Below are 17387 nucleotides of genomic sequence, written 5' to 3'. Positions count from 1 at the left end.
CTCGGGAGGATGGAAGGCTGAGTCGACCCGAGCCGGCTGCCTGAAACCAGCTTCCGCTGGGATCGAACTCAGGTCGTGGGGAGAGTTTCAGCTGCAGAAACTGCTGCTTTACCGCTCTGTGCCACATGAGACTCATATCATAGACCAAGGCCAGGCTAAATCGGACACTGCTCATGCAATTAGTAATTGGGTGAATACATTTTTATTTTAAACATCAATATCATGCATGGGGAGCCCCAATCTGGATTGGGACCCTAGTGGGGAGGGAAGGGCTCTTTAACCTCTTGCTTCCTGGTGAACTCCTGTGTCTATTACTTAACTTGAAGGCCTTGCACACAATTGGCAATTGTGTGACTGGTGTCATGTTTAGCTTGGGGGGGCTTTGAAGGATGACAAAGCTGCAGATGGAGGGGCTAATGACAGCACCCGTGCAACTAAGTGGTGAGTGAACATTGAATAGACCTCTGCATAGTTTATGTATTCAGGTGTATTTGCCCCCAACCCCTGGGGACTATGTCTTGTCATTGATCCATAGAGAGAGGCAGTTTGTATTATGGGTTTTTTGAAAAACATGGAAGCTCCCATTGGTTAGTTGGTTTATAGCACTCCTGCCAACATCTGACATCCATCCCTGGGGAAATTTTGGAGCAGATTATGAAGAAGTCAGTCTGTAAGCACCTTGAAAACAATGCAGTGATTTATGTTAATGTGATTTTGTATTTTTATATTCTTGTATTTTTGTTTAACATTTTTATTTTATTTTAAACTATCTATTTTTATTCCATTTACTTTAGCTCATATTTTTACTTGTATTTTAGTTTTCTAACTATGTCAAATTGTGAAGGCTTATCACTTAGCAATAAAGATTTCATTCATACATGCACATACAACTAAAACCTTACATGTTACCCTAACCCTGTAGGAATGCTATGGACATAATAACCCTGTAGGAATGCTATGGACATAATATATCTTGATTTCAGCAAAGCTTTTGACAACGTTCCCCATGATATTCTGATTAATAAACTAGCTAAAAATGGGCTAGATGGAAGAACTATTAGGTGTATCCACTGTTGGCTACAGAATCGGACTCAAAGAAGTGCTTATCAATTGTACATTCTCAAACTGCGGGGCAGGTAATGAGTGGGGTACCACAGAGCTCAGTCCTGGGCCCAGTGCTCTTCAACATTTTTATTAATGATTTGGATGAGGAAGTACAGGGAACGCTTACCAATTTTGCAGATGACACAAAATTGGGTGGGATAGCTAATACCCCAGAAGACAGAAACAAACTTTAAAGTGACCTTAATAGGCTGGAGCACTGGGCTGGAAACAACAGAATGAAATTTAATAGGGATAAATGCCAAGTTCTATACCTAGGAAAAAGAAATCAAATGCACAATTATAAGATGGGGGATACTTGGCTCAGCAATACTACAATCGAGAAGGATCTTGGAATTGTTCTAGATCACAAGCTGAATATGATCCAACAGTGTGATGTGGCTGCAAAAAAAGCAAATGCTATTTTGGGCTGCATTAATAGAGTAAAGCTTCCAAATCTTGCCAGGTACTGGTTTCTCTCTATTCAGCCCTGGTTAGGCCTCATCTTAAGAATTGCGTCCAGCTCTGGTCACCACACTTCAAGGAGGGTGCAGACAAGCTGGAGCGTGTTCAGAAGAGGGCAGCGAGGATCATCAGTGGCCTGGAAACAAAGCCCTATGAGGAGAGACTGAAACAACTGGGCATGTTTAGCCTGGAGAAGAGAAGACTGAGGGGAGACATGAGAGCACTCTTCAAATACTTGAATGGTGTCACAAAGAGGAGGGCCAGGATCTACATTTGATTTTAAATGTGGTTTTTTTTGTACTTCCTGACTGTTAGAGCAGTGTGATAATGGAACTAGTTACCTAGGGAGGTTGTGGGCTCTCCCACATTAGAGGCATTCAAGAGGCAGCTGGACAACCATCTGTCAGGGATGTTTTAAGGTGGATTCTTGCACTGAACTTGATAGGGCTTTGTTTCCAGACCTCTGATCAAAATAGCATTTGCGTTTTTGCAGCTACATCACACTGTTGGCTCATATTCAGCTTGTGATCTACAACAATTCCAAGATCCTTCTCGTTTGCAGTATTGCAGCAGGTCATCTACATGATGCAACCACCATTGTGAAGCCATCCAGGGGCAAACCCCAGAAACTCTGCTGAAAAAAAGTTGGGCACTTACCCCAATTTTTTGGCTGCAGTGGCGTGTCACAGCCGATAGCGCCCCTTGATTGGTCGCCATCGGCTGGACAGGGAAGGGGGTGGACCTCCAGGAGCTCAGCAGAGCCCTGCACAACCTTGTAAATAATAATAATAATAAAAAATGGGGTGGGGGAGAGGAGAGTAACGGCCTTGCATTTCCTGCAAATAAATAAATAAATAAAAAGATGGGGGGAAGGAGGAGTGGAAGGAGGAGGGGACTGGGTCCCGTTCCTCCCCCTGGTTTTAATCATTTTTTTATCTGTTTCTGTTAAGTTGCATAGATACAGTTTTAAAAAATGGGGGGGAGGAGGGACGGGCAGCCACAAGGAGGTCAGAGGGAGGAGAGTTTTATTTCCCTCTGGCTGTTCCATTTCTCCCCCCTCCCCCCTCCAGTGCTTAGTACGGCAGCAGTGGCGATGGCAACTCCACACTTGTGTTCCTTCTCATGCAGATGCCGGGAAGGAGCGCAAATGCAGGCGCCCGAGGCCTCATGGCATGAAACCGGTACTCCAAGAGCAAGGAAAGGTGAAATCCTTAACAAACAACCATATAATGCTCAACAAAAGTTAAGGATATATATACAGTGAAACCATAATATTTAATATACAAAAATAAAATAAGGATTAACAATAATATTGCATTAAAAGTGCAATAACATATTGCACAGACCAATGTATAACTAAAACAATGTAGAAAAAGGCCAAACACGTTTTGACAAAAGGTCTTCGTCAGTGGCCAATGTGGGCTGCTGTGTACTTCCTGGAGATTTATTGGGGCTAACTTTACAATTCCCACAATTATGTGGTATAGGGTGTCACTCCCCTTTGAAAATATGCCGGGCCTCAGCCTTTTCAAACCGCCTAGGCCATGGTCTTTAGAAGAATGGCGGAACCAGTGCTGTCAAGACAGGGGCCAGGTTATCCAAAGGATTGTCTCCTCCCATGTATACCTGCCTGTTCAGCAATCATTCTCTGGGAGCCCCTGCCAAAGGAAATGGGGTGCATGGCTACCAGGAAGAGGGCTTTTTCTGCTGTGGCACCTCGGTTATGGAATGAGCTTCCTAAAGAGGCTCACCTCAGACCTATATTGTGCTCTTCCTACCGTCTTATTTTCCCAGTCAGATTAATGATTTAGCTCTGTTGTTTTAAATCTGTTGTTGTATTTTAACTCTCTTCATTGTTGCTAGGTTTTATTTTGGTTTGTATTTTTGCACTGCAGTTTTAAACTTTTACATTTCATACTATATTTTATCATGTATTTGTGTTTTAATTGTGAACCACCCAGAGCTTTTGGGTGGTATATAAATGTAATAAATAAAATACTAATATGTTAAAAATCAAAGAATTTATGAAGATTATACACAACTGGCTTTCAGTTTGTTTATTTATTTATTTATTACATATTTATACTGCCCACAGCCTAAGCTCTCTGGGCAGTTTGCAACAGTTGATAAGCATGCATAGATTGTAAGTTACAAAGGCTGCTGCAAGGAAAACTGCAGGCTTGTACTAACTGGGCTCTCTCTCAAGTGGAATTTGATAGAATCAAATTCAAATTCCATGTGTGGATCACGTTTAACTTGTGGGTTAACTATCAATCCCCAAACTGGCATTCAAATGTGAATATGACTCAATATGATACTGAATATTTAATGTCTGAAGTGAACGCAGTGGTTTGTCTAGCGCAGTGTCAGTAGTGAAATTATTTGAATCTTCACATTTTTCAATTACTCACCTGTCGTCCTTTCAACCCAGGTGAGCCTGGGGCTCCCATGTTACCTTTTGCACCCTTAAAGCAAAATAAAAATAAATCAATAAACATTGTAAAAAATAGAATTGTATTTCTTGCATTTCGCTTATTGTAATAAAATGGCAATTTTAGCAGTTTGTAGTGTCTGTGCCAGGCAATACATCACAAAAACTCAGAACAAATGTCTTCAGGAATTCCATCAGTCATATTAGATTTCACATAGCAGAAGAAGATGAATATGTTATGAGAAGGATCTTGTTACAGAAGAGACCAACTCTGAAAGTAGAAATAGTCAATCTGGGATCATCTACTATCAAAGGACCATTAATGGCCAGATGGTATACGTACACATGCATGTACACATGTACATATATGACTAAGCCAAGGAGCGTCTTGGCTTAATATGGTTCCAGGGCTTCTGGATTGTCTTGCCAAACTGCCTTTTACTTCTTCAAGCACTGTTCTTTGCAGAGTGCCATATACGTTCAATGTGACTGACAGCTAGTAACTTCTCGGCATTCTAAATTCAGCTACAGGAGGGGTGGACAACTTGTGGCCATCAAGATGTTTTGGCACACAACTCCCATCATCCCTCACCAATGGCTATGCTGGCTAGAGCTGATGGGAATTGTAGGCTCAAACATCTGGAGGGCCCTGGGTTGCCCAACCCAGACCTAAGAAGATCACAAATAAAGGAGAAACATCTGTCTCAGAAATATCACAGTTATAGGGACAGTATATGTGCCTGTGTAAAATGAATCTCTAACATATATTCTGCTATCTTACAAAATCAAGTCATGCTGACTGTCTCCTTTACAGCTCATGAAATACTGTCCAGTAGTAGAGTATGTGTTCTTAGTAGGTACTGGACAATTCACCCTTGAACCTATGATGTGCTGGGTAATTTAGAGCCACTAAAGGGATTTTTCCTTGGCAGGTAGATTACACCCCTTGTTCGTTTTGCTTGTAGGTTCACCCTATTGACTTCTACCGTTGAACTTACCTTTTGTCCTCGAAAGCCTTTTGGACCAGGTAGGCCTTCAATTTCGAGGCAACTCTTTTTGTAGCACTGAAAACAATTACAATGAAAATTAAATGAAGCTTTCATAGTTAAGAACTTGATGCATTTCTATCTATACTCTCACAAAAGAGGCCTTGGAGCCAAGAGGCAAACTGACATTTAAGTGGCAAAGTCCCTTCAAATTCCTATCCCTTTCACCACTCCGTAAATGACCCTTAGGGTTCTGGTCCTACTGTGCCCTATTTCCAAGAGGGAAGATAAGATTGCTACCATACACTAGTACTCTTTCTAGGTTTGTGAATTGTGCATCTTTACCCCATAATTTTGCAATATGAACTGGGCACCTACTGAATTTGGGTTTGTGCATTTCCCCTCCTTCCTCATTCATAGTACCATTAGTTAAGAAGCCTATAATAAGCTGATCCATAAAACAGTTAAGACAGACTCAGGGCCTTGCTAGACCTACCTGATAATCCGGCCGGGAGTCGGGGCGACGGTGCGCTGCAACTAGCGCGCACTGTCGCCCTTTTCCACACGCAAGACGCAACGGGGCAAGGGGAAGACCCGTCGTGTCTGCCATTTTTTAAAAGTCTTAAAGGGCCATGTGCGTAGGAGCGCACCGCCGGACAAGGTAAGTGATTTTTTTTAAAAAAAATAAAGCCCCCCCCTGCTTCTGATTCCCCCCCACAATGCCTGATGCCCCCCTGCCCGCTCGCTCGCCCGTCCTCCCTCCGTCTGCCAGGCCCGTCCCCGTCCCCGATCTTCTCCCCCCCCCACTTGCCAGGCCCGTGCCCGCTCTTCTCCCCCCCTCTCCTGCCAGGTCGGTCTTTCCCCCGGCCCCCATTTCCCCCCCCATGATTCCCCCCTCCGGCCCGATGGGCACAGCGGTCCTATGGAGCGCTGTGCCCAGTCCGTGGCTTCTCCCGGCTACTCGCGAGTAAGCGAGCAGCCGGGAAAAGCCACAGAAGTCACTAGACTTTCCGCAGCCCCGGCCTCAGGCGAATCCGCTTATGCCTGTTCAAGCGAGGTCTTAGCCTGGCCTGACCCCAGAATCCCCTGTGTGTCATCTGGATCACAGGAGGGAGACCGGGCCTCACACCGCGCTAAGGCCTCGTCTAGCAACGGCCTCAGACAAATTGTCAGCCCAGAACTATACATTATTCATCAGAAATAAGCCTCACTGAGTTAAATAGCATTTTCTCCCAAGTAAGTACATAAAAATGGTAGGACTACCTTGAAGCTTATGGCTGCATATCCATAGCTGCAGGCATTTTTGCCAACCCCTTGGAATGTTGCTGTTTGAAAACAAACTGTCTCAGGTACTTACCTCTCCGTAGGCTTCATGTTTCTGTTTGGGAAAAGACAAAAAGAAAAATTACTCAATTAATTGTAGGAAACATCTACAGAGTATTTCTGTGCATACATACTTCTTTCCTCCATATATATCTCAGATTTACCGCAGTATCTTCTGAGCAAACATGGGTTCTGGCCCTGAATTTGGCACTTTGGACATCCCAGCTCCCCCATTAATGTTAAAGCAAGTCCCATTAATTTTAAAGCAAACATCCAGGCCTTCTAATTGCCCAGAAATGCTTCTCTGACAAAGCATCAGAAACTATTGAGGGAATGGAGCAATCTTAGGGATGATGGGTGGTTCTCTGCTTAGCTCTTCACTTCTGCCCCTGGGTTCCTGTTCCTGACACCCTGGGTCCTTCTTGTTATCAAACACCTGTCTTCATGTTCTTTCCCCACTTTGCTCTTTGCCACTGCACATCTTGTCAGGAAAACCCAAATGCTTTCCGAAATATGTATTTTGGAAACAGAATATATTCTACAAAGTAAACAGAAAGGGTCATAGCTGAGTGGGAGGCAGCATGCTTTGCCTGTAGAAGTCCCCAGCTTCCATCCCTGCCATCCCAGGTAAAAGGATCAGGTAGCAGGGTTGGGAGAAGTCAATGGTCTCAGAATGAGACAGGCTGATGTGCAGATCTATTCAATCTGCATAGTATAAGCTGCAGCATTTGAGGGTTTAAAATACAGATTACTCTCACTCCCTACTTACTCTTTTACTGGATAGCTGCTAATCACTTACCTTTGGCCATGGCTAGACCAGGCTTATATCCCAAGATTGTCCCGGGATCATCTCTGTTCATCCAAATGACACACAGGGGATCCCGGGAGCAGGCAGGGATGACCTCTCCATTTGCCTGGGATAATCCTTAGGTCTAGCTAAGGCCTTTGTTGACCTGATCAGAATTTGTGTGAGATCAACACATTGGACTTATTCAGTGATTTTGTCTAATACACCAATTTGTCTTACTATGCTCCAGAAAATCTTTGAAAGGTGGCTTAAATTATAAACACTTTCATGTTCACTGAAAATGATTGAAGACACTCCACTGAAAGCTCTAGGGTAACACTGGGCGGTATAGAAATGTAATAAATAAATAAATAAATAAACATTGTCACTCAGAGAGGGCTCTGTGAATCAGTCCTTGGTTCTGCAACTCTTTTTTTTTTAAGGAAGTACAGCAACATTCTCCTTTTTCTGTGTTGCTTAAGACCTCATGATGTGACTTACGAATGCCATGATCCTGGACTATCCACATAGCAGAATGTGAGTGTGGAGTCTCCTAGAAATAAGAAGCTTTGGGGAAGTGGCACATTTCTCTCTCTCCTTTCTTTCAAAGGATGAAAAGCAGGAAAGGAAAAGCTTCCTATTGAATCCATATAACAAGCCCAATCTACCTCCCCAGCCTCACCCCATCAAAGCCTTCGTTATGCTTCGGCTATTGGGCGGTATAAAAATGTAATAAATAAATAAATAAATGCAGGGGAGGTCAAGGTCTTGATAAGTAGAGTTTGGGAGCTCAAGGGAGGATTACTATAACATGAAGGTGCAATATTCTTGCACCTATCAGCCATTTCAGCGGCACAACTTTCATCCAGAGACGGGAGCTAAAGCTTGGCTGTCACCAACTAAGGTCAGTATGGTGTGGCTAAACATTTCTGCATGTGTGTATATATATCACAACCCCCATGTAGGATTGAAGGTGATGCCCTGGAACACTGACATAGTGTGGTGGGGCTATCAAATTCCAGTGGTTGCCATTGCTCCAGTTGTGGCTAACATTGCTCCGAGTTACGGATTATGTTGAATAATACTATCAAATAAGGGCTTAAAAATGCTACACACTTTTTACTGTGTTTAATTATGTTACTTTTATATTTGTAAAATGTTATTATAATTTTATTTTCATGTTCACATAATTGTTTATTTTAACTATTTTTTTAAATAAAATTAATATGCGTACATCTCTATGGGACTAACTCTCTCTTACTGGTCACCCTGATATTTGCTAGTGTTATACAGACTGGGAGTGGTGGTGTGGAGTAAGCTGCCCCTTCTTGCAACATCTGAATCATGTCTGATAGTAAGAAGCATTATATTCTCCTGTTGTAAAAATAAAAGCAAGCATTTCACCACAAGGAACAATGGGTAAATGCTCAGGAATACATGGTTAGCCACTGTTCTGCATCTGTTTTCTCAGCAGAATGGTGTTTAAACCCATTCTACTATATTTAGATGTATTCACCCATAACTGCTATTCCCAGGCCTAGTTCTGACTGAGGTGGTCAACCTGTATCTGGCCTGAACAACCTTAAACTGGAGGTGGGGGGGACTTACATCATGGAATGCTTCCCCTCCAGCAAAAAAAGTTTCCTGGTCCTCATCTATAAGACGCTGGGATTGCGCCTCATTATTTTTTAACCTGCATTTTCCGAGATTCGATTCTCCTCCCATATCATCATACTGCAGCAGCTACAGCGAGTTATCCCTTCAATTTACGGGGGGCAGGAATCCTGTCATACGAGCCCTTGTGGAGCGAAGTTACTCCATGTGGGCGGGAACCTTTTTAAAAAGTACGTTCTTTATGCACATACAAGGGTACAGAAGTCTGCACGGTCGGATGGCTAAACATATAATTTAAAATCCACATACCGAGATTTATTAATATTAAAGAAGTAAGGAAGATAAAATGAAATGGTGACGTCAAAGTTCTGCCCATGATGTTGGGGAAGGTATGACGTGGTCTTGCGATCCTTTGCATCTGGGCAAGTAATTACCTGCAGGATGCGCACACCTTGGTATCCAAAATGGCGATCGCTCCCATCTACCTATTTGTCATGGGCTGGGCCCATGGTCCCTTTAAGAGAACATCTTTGCTTCATCCCGGGGAGAGGGAGAGGGGTTTCTTTGTGTCTGAAAAGGGAGTAGCAAGTAAAATGCCAAGGCCGCGCTGTGCGAGAAGTGCCTGGCATCTGATAACGCCTCCCCGGGCTGGTACTGGGGGGAGACTGGGCGCATTCCCCCCTCCCTTCAGGTGAGGTGTGGGTTGCTAAGGAGTTTCTATTGGTCAGGGTGGGTCTGGTGACAAGAGGGTCCCAGAAAGGGATAAAAAGCTTTGGCACCCAAGGGTCCGGTCTCTTTCCTATGGGTGTTAGGAGTCCGGTGAGTGCATGGTGAGTAGGAGCATCCAGGCCAGGCTGGCTGGATGGCGGAAGCCCCACGTGGCCGCTGACGGAAAGAGTCAGTTCAAGTGGTGTGAAGCCGAGTTGAAGTGAGCAACAAGAGGTTGAGTCGAAGTGTTAAGTGTTTGTTTTGTTTTAGATTAGGTTTGGGTACAAGTGCCGGAGTTATGTCTGGTGGGTGGTTAGTGGGGAGTGCGAATCCAATTGATCTGAGTGTGTATAAGGGTGAGGTATTAGTCCCTGCTGTCCGAAGTGTGTCATTCCTTTGTCCGTGTTTTCCCGCAAAACCTCTTACGTGTTTACCTTAATGTGTGGACCCTTATGGAAGTGTGTTGTGTGAAGAATAAAAGTGTTTGGTCCCTATCTCCTGCGTGGTGTCGTTCCTTGAGAACCTAGACTCCTAAAGGGTTAAAAGCGGCAGTGAAGGGGCGTGTGACTGGGCTGCCTGAGCCAGAGCCCCCTTTCCTGGCCAGGGAATCGCGGAGTCAAGCCGAGCGGTTCCATCACACTATACATCTCCCTTCATTTGTTCTGTGAAGTGGCAGCTTGGTCCACCGATCTGCACAGCATCATATATACAATCGAGTGCCCAGTCTACCCCCTTAAGTGCTCCCTTTGTGAGAGGAGCAGCTTGGCTTGATGAATTCTCTCCCCTCACCCTCTCTCTCCAGTCACCATTCTTACACTTTTCATTTCCCTTTCTAAAATGGCGACTGCTCTTCCTGGGCAGGAATAAAAACAGTGATAAATGTACTTCTCCTGTGTGTTTTAAGTGACTTTAAATCAAGTGCCCAGTTTACCACCTTCATTTCTTCAGTAAAACGGCGGCTTGGTCTACCAATCTGCAGCCCGATCTACTGATCTGTGCAGCATCATGTATACAATCGAGTGCCCAGTCTACCCCCTTAAATGCTCTCCCTTTAAATGGACTTTACATGATATGAGGTCCCGTCTACCCATACAATACAAAGGCGGCCTGCTCTGCCGACCTAACCCCCTTTTATTTCCATTGAAATTGGTGCCTATAACTACAATCTTGCTTGCAGAAACGGGCAGGTATGAGAGAGGTAGGAGAAGTGGGAGGTGTGGCGGGAAATGGGCAAGACATGACATCACTTTGTCCTGCCCTCAAAGCTATGCCCACAAAAGATGGATTTATCCCCGCCATGCCCCCCCCCCCAGCGACACATAAGGAATAAAGCAGGGTAAATGTGAAGGTTTAGGAAAAACTGTATAACCGAAGCTACAAATATGCACATTTTCGGAGCTATACATCGGCACTGCATCATGTGTTGAACAACGGGAAAATGAGGAGGTAAGCTGATTTGAAGAGCCCGTTTAGATGTGCCCCTGGACATGTTAGGGAAAAGGCTGGACTGCAACGCTTTCTCCTCATATGCCAATTTTCTTTGTGATCTTTTTTTGCATAAGGGAGGATTCAGTCACATGAATTTCACCTGTGGTTTGAAGTGGTAGAGTCCAGACGTAGGACTGACCATAAAAATGAGAATTAGGATTGTGTTTCTGAACGCCTGTAAAGGGTAACAATTCTGAAAAGCACAGCCCACTAATCAGAGACTTTGTCTCCATTGTGGAGGGCATGCAGTTTCTCAGTTTTGGAGTGGGGATGATTAAATACGTAGGCTTGGCAGAAGCAGAGGACATCAGGAAGATACTTGATTTATGAAAATTGTTGCAAGTGTATTCACATATATTTGGCAAGTATCTGTAACAGCAGCACAGAAACAACCACTTGTAGCAAATCCCAAACTCAAAGAACTGCCATGTTTTGCTTGTTAAAAACTTAGCAATCTTATCTGATGATCATAGGGTGCTTAAAATGGAATTTATTTTACTTCTGAGGAGCAGGAGGAGCCTGTAGCCATGTTCTTAAATGTCTGGGTTAAATCAGGAAAAAACAAACAGAAGTGATTTGATCAGAAATGGGGAACACCCAGATGGCCTGTTTCAGTCAAGAACAAAATCCAGCTCAACCCTTCTCACCTGAAAGTTTGGAGAGTGAGCCCCAATGAGCCAAAGAAATCAGCAAAATATTTGGAATCCTTTTGGTCAAACACAAGATATGTAAAATGCATAATGAGCAGTTGACCATATCTTGTTTACTCACAAGTAAGTGAACAGGGCTCCAAAATCGGATTGAGAGGAGGTTTCAATCTCCCCCCTTCACACATGTACTTCCCATTTCCCCCCTTGAAAACCCTTTGGCATAAATGGGGATTTTTAGTTCTCGCACAGGGTTGGGGATATTAATTTTGTTTTCTAAAGGAACAGGTCAATTCTTACCATAACTTGGATGATCCTATTAACTGTGCTGTGATCTACATCAATGCCATCTTTCTGTGTGGTGCTATAGTTGCTACGGTAAAGCTCAGTCGGGGAGAATGAAATTTCTCGGAGCCCTTGTTCATAAACATTTTTGCTCGGGGCCACTGCGAAGACCTTGATTCCTGCATCTCGTGCTCTATCAGCTTGCAGCTTCATCCCTCCACAGGGGTTTCCCGTCACATGGCCATCAGTGATCACAACCGCATACTTCACAACCTGTGCTGTGCTGGCTGTGTTGGCCAGTATCTGTGCAGTCATGTTGGAGAGAGCGCAGTCTGTGAAGGTACCCCGGCCAATGTACTCAATGTTGTCCAACGCTTTGAGATACGTGTTCTTGTCATTGGTGAAATCACTGTAGGTAATCACCACATCTGAAAAGTGAAGTCCTCCATATTGCCAAGTCATGGACACTTGGCTCTGGTAGAATTCATTCTCTAGCCTTCTGATGAATTCATGGACAAAGTTCTTTTCGAGTTTCACCAGACTCTCGATGGGTATAGTCTGCAGGGCAATGCTCTCAGATGTGTCAATCACAAAGTACACCCTGATGGGACAGTCAGTCTTGTCTGAATAGAAAGAAAGTGAGGAAAAATGTGCTTGAGCATCAGTACTACCCAGGTCTGAGCACTTTTGAATCTGTGCCCCTTTTTATGCCATTAGTAAGAAACTGAGAAATTGCAGGTTTGAACCTCACTGTTTGTTTATTTATTTATTATTTATTTATTACATTTATATACCACCCCATAGCTGAAGCTCTCTGGGCGGTTTACAAAAGTTAAAAACAGTGAACATTAAAAACAAATATACACTGTTGCCATGAACTCACTAGGTATCCATCTCTCTCTCTCTCTCTCTCTCTCAACCATCCACATTCACAATATGGAGATGGTAATGTTGACTTACCTTAGTGGGTTGTTGTAAGAATTGCTATAATAAAATGTGGGTAACACTTTGAGCCTTCACAATTATTCGTACTAGCATTATTTATTAGGGGTGTGCACTCTGCCAAGGAATTATCTGGTAACCGTGAACATCCGCGGAACATTCGATCTTCCAGAGCAGAGATTGGTTGCTTCCAAATCCATCAATTAGTATCAGAGTGGGGACGTGCCCAATTGGAGCTTCTAAAGTCTCTGAAATTATCCTGCTCTGTGTGTGTGTGTTGTGTGTCTAAATTGAATATCTCCATATTTGGAAGACACTGAGTGGGGTGAGGGGTAGCCTTGATATCAACTTCTGTGGGTAACCAATTAGGAATTGCCACAGCAATTCTCCTCCAATTGCAATGTTCATGGGAGTGGGAAACACTAACTGGCTGCTGATTTGGGCTGGGGCAGGGGAGAGATGGAGCACGTTTCTGCTCGGACTCATAGAAGTCAATCATCCACATTTCCACGGAGTGAAAGTGCTACTGGGCTGGCTGGCATTGTGAGTGAGAAAGCACATTATTTCAGTGGCTAGGCTTCCAGGGTGGGGGGTGGGGGTGGGGATGGCTCTGGCCAATAGATTTGGAGGGCACCAGGTTGGAGAAGGCTGGAATGGGGATTTTTTTTAAAAAAAAATCCTTTAAAAAGTCAAGGCATGAATGGATCTGATTCAGCACCATGTACACTGATGGTGCTATATAAATAAAATAATAATAATAATAATAATAATAATAATAATAATAATCTTGCCATGGATGAAGCTCTCCTTAAGAGCTATCACCATGCCATATTTCATCTCTTTATCTATAAAAATTACTCAAGTGTAAGCATTTTTATTAATTTCCATTTAAAAAATCTTAAAAATCAAAGCAGGAACTGTTCTGATTCAATCTTGGCAGCCCTTCTTAAGAGCTATCACTGTGCCAAGTTTTATCTCTATCTTTAAAAATAAGGGATTTGTAAGCCTTTGCTTAATTTCCATTGATTAGAGTGGTTCTCCAAAAAGCGGCGGTTCTCCGATGGGTAATCTGATGGGGCTGAGTAAGGGGAGCTGCTCCAAAATTGGAGCAGAGAATCACATCAATGGAGATTTGGCTCAAATTTTGAGGCGGAGAAGACCCACTTTGCACATCCCTATTATTTATTCCTGCCAGAAAAGTCTATGGGCTGGAAACAAATATCGGAGGGTCTGGGTCTTGGGACACCAGACAATCTACCCACACCACATGAATATATAAACTGTAATCAGGAAAAGTTCTCAGCTACACTCAACGTCACGAAAAAAAACCAGGGAATATTTTTGTGTCTCAAGGTCGCAAAACTCAGACATGATCCATAAGCAGTTATTAGATATAAAGTAAAAATTCCAAGATGAGTTTCTGGAATTTCCCTCTTCTTCCCCATACCTGCATCTCATGCCATGCCAAACACAAGGGCAATGTCCCTCTTTCTGAGAGCAGCGAGCAAGAAGGCGCTATTAAAGCATGCATACAGACACTATGGCTTTGCTGTTCACTCTGTAACAAGTGTACTCTGTATTCACCTTTAGAGGACCCATTTCTTGTGCAGTGTTCTTATAACAGTGTTATAAGAACAATTATTGCTCTATACGGGTAACCATCTTCTTTATACTCCCTGATCTCAGAGGAACCACTTCAAGCTACCCTGCGTGCATTGCATGCCCCAGCACATGCTAAGGGCACTCCACATTTCACTCAAGGTGTCACTCCTCACTGGAATGATAGCTGATGCTTGCCCTGCCAGGAGTTAGTTGTGAAAATGGGCTCTCGTTTATCTTCAAACATAGAAATTCATTCTCTCTACACGTATTTCATGTTTCTTCCAAGGTGGAACTCAGGGCAACATGTAGAGCCTTCCTAGGTGGATCTCCCACACAAGCACTCACCAGACCCAGACCCACTTAGCCTCAACAAAGTTGCTGTATCGTGTGCCTTTGGACCACGCCCTAGTGCAAGGGTGGGGAGTCTGTGGGCTGCAGGTGGCCCCTTCTGCCCCCAAATTGTTAATTTAAAACAGACAAAACAAATGGCATCTGGAACAGCAATTTTGAAGCTTTTGGGGTAATTTGACTGTTCTGTAGCTATTACAGAGCATCAAATATGTCAAAGTTAGCTTTAAAACAAGTGAATGTTGACCTTTTTAGAGCTCCATTGCTGCTCCAGATGCCACTTTGTTTTATTCGATGACATTTTTTAAATTCTGATGCTATTTTTAAATTTATTTTTATTTATTTTTAATTTTTTAGTACTGTAGTAAAGGAGGTGTGATCTGCGGAGGAGCTTGGGGGTGAAAATGGTCCCTGGATGCCTACCCCTGCCCTGGGGCCATAAGAAGATTCCTCCTAGATGATACAAAAGGCCCATCAAGTCCAGTATCCTCTTTCTAACCGTTGTCAGCCAGAATCTCCTGGGAACCCCACAACGAGGCTTGAAGAGAGGAGTCTTTCCCCTTTTTCTTAGGGTCACCAGATGACCTGGAAAACCTTGGAGACCTCTGGACAAACAGGGGTTCTCCATGGCAAGTGGGGCTGGGACCCCATTTTCTGGGGAAAAGGCCTGGAAATGATGCATTCCCTGACTTCTGGGAATGCATCCCCCAGCCCCTCCCAGCACTGATCTGGCCTTCTCCTTGGCTGACGGGATTGCGCTGGCCATGAAGAAGACCTGGATCAGCGGGGTGAGTGGGAAGAGGACCTAGAACTACGCGTTCCCATGCCTCCCCTCCCATTGCCTCTCCCAGAGAAGAAGAAGCAAGTTGTAGGTAAGACGTGTGTGTGAGAGAGAGTGTTTGGGTAAATGGGGTGCCTGGTTGTTTGAGTGAATGGATGTCCCGGTCACTACATTCAACATCTAAGGTCCTCCTCCGGGTGCCTACTCTGAGAGAGGCTCGGAGTGTTGCAACGAGGGACAGGGCCTTTTCGGTGGTGGCCCCCAGACTATGGAATGATCTTCCTGACAAGGCTCGCCTGGCGCCAACGCTGCTATCTTTCCAGCGCCAGGGTAAGACTTTCCTCTTTACCCAGGCATATGGTGGCACATCTTAATCACCCACATGTTTTAGTTTTTTAACGGTTTTTAATGCTTTATGTGTGTACGTTCTATGTTTTAGAAATTTTAAATTTTGTAAACTCGTTTTAATCTTAATTTAGAATTTCTGTAAACTGCCCAGAGAGCCCTGGCTATGGGAGGGGTATATAAGTGCAATAAATAAATAAATAAATAAATAAATAAATAAATAAATAAAATGTGTGTGTGTGTTTGTGTGCTGGCAGTGCGTGAGTGTATTGATGTGATGATGTCTGAATGGTGTGCCTGGTTGTTTGACTATGACAAACAATGCAGGTGCGTGTTTGCAGTGTGTGTGTGTGGGGGGGGAGGGCTGTAGTTTTCTGGGTGTGAGTTGGGGGGATGATTTGGAGGTTGCACCAGCCAATGAGAAGACCAGATTGGCACTGGGAGGGGCTGAAGGATGCATTCCCGGAAGTCTGGGAACACGTCCTTTCCAGGCCTTTCCCCTGGAAAATGGGGTCCCAGCCCTGGTTGTCTTGGAGAACCCCCATTTTTTCAGATGTCTCCAGGGTTTTCCAGGTCATCTGGTCACCCTAAGAAAAAGGGAAAAGACTCCTGTCTCTGAGCCCTTTGGGCTGGACATGTTGGTGGGCCCTACCAAAAACCCAGCTTTTCTTGCTTAATGTGCCACTCGCAGGGGAAAAAACAGATTTCAGCATGAAAAGCATCATTGACCTGCTTCTAGTATCCTCCCCTGCTCAGGGAAGGGTACTAGAAGGGCTGAATTAAGTCCTTGTTACCTAACACCTCTCCCCTCTCATCCAGCATTGGGGTGAATCCCCCTCAGGTACCCTCAAGAAAAAGCAAACCTTGATTCATCCTTCCCAGTCCCAACCCTAAACATAGTAGTTACCTGGGAGTAAGTCCTACTGACGCCTGTGACATTTACTTCCAAGTAAACCTCCATTGAGAAAGACAGGATCCAACTGAACTTTATAAATCCCCTGCTTGAGACTGCATGGGAACTAGATTTGCTTCTTACTGGGAAGCAAAACTTACACCCAACATACATGCCCAGGGTGCTTTTGGATGCAGGCTTCCTTTCCCGCTTCTTCCTCCCCTTTACCAGTTTGCATGAGTTAGTCTTTTTCTTCCATAAATACTAGGGCTGTGCACCACCTACCCGAACCACTTCGGAACCCGATCCAGACCAGGCCTGATCCGGTTCGGGTCTATCCAAACCTGCCCTGATCCACTCCGGAACTGGATCTGGAGTGAGATCTGGAGGTCCGGATTGATATTCAGCTCCCATTTTGCCCCCTTCCCCACTTACTTGCCTCCACGGCGGGGGCAGGTAAGTGGGGAAGGAGGGATAAAATGGGGGCTGAACAAGCCCCCTCCCTCCTTACCTGGCTCCACCGCCTGCCGCGGATTAAACACATCCACGTAAGCAGTTGCAAGTAACATCATTCCTGAAATGGCATGTCCATTTGTTTATTTCTTCCCTGTTCTTTCAAAGTATATTTACAGTGCAATGCTA

At 44.2% G+C, this 17387-nt stretch overlaps 1 protein-coding gene across 1 annotated transcript in view; it reads right to left on the bottom strand.

The window, feature by feature from the left end:
* COL6A2 (collagen type VI alpha 2 chain) overlaps positions 1 to 17387 on the bottom strand; it is an 84204-nt gene that overhangs the window by 61252 nt on the left and 5565 nt on the right. The window contains exons 3-6 of the mRNA XM_063116064.1: positions 11851 to 12458; positions 6341 to 6361; positions 4996 to 5061; positions 3978 to 4031 (exon numbers count right to left, since the gene is read on the bottom strand). Coding sequence (XP_062972134.1) covers positions 3978 to 4031; positions 4996 to 5061; positions 6341 to 6361; positions 11851 to 12458 — 749 coding nt within the window. The remainder of the gene's footprint in view (positions 1 to 3977; positions 4032 to 4995; positions 5062 to 6340; positions 6362 to 11850; positions 12459 to 17387) is intronic.

This window comes from Elgaria multicarinata, chromosome 2 (genome assembly GCF_023053635.1).
Source record: "Elgaria multicarinata webbii isolate HBS135686 ecotype San Diego chromosome 2, rElgMul1.1.pri, whole genome shotgun sequence".
Taxonomy (NCBI): domain Eukaryota; kingdom Metazoa; phylum Chordata; class Lepidosauria; order Squamata; family Anguidae; genus Elgaria; species Elgaria multicarinata.
The sequence above is the reverse complement of the archived record's forward strand: the minus strand, read 5'-3'. Positions and strand labels throughout refer to the sequence as shown.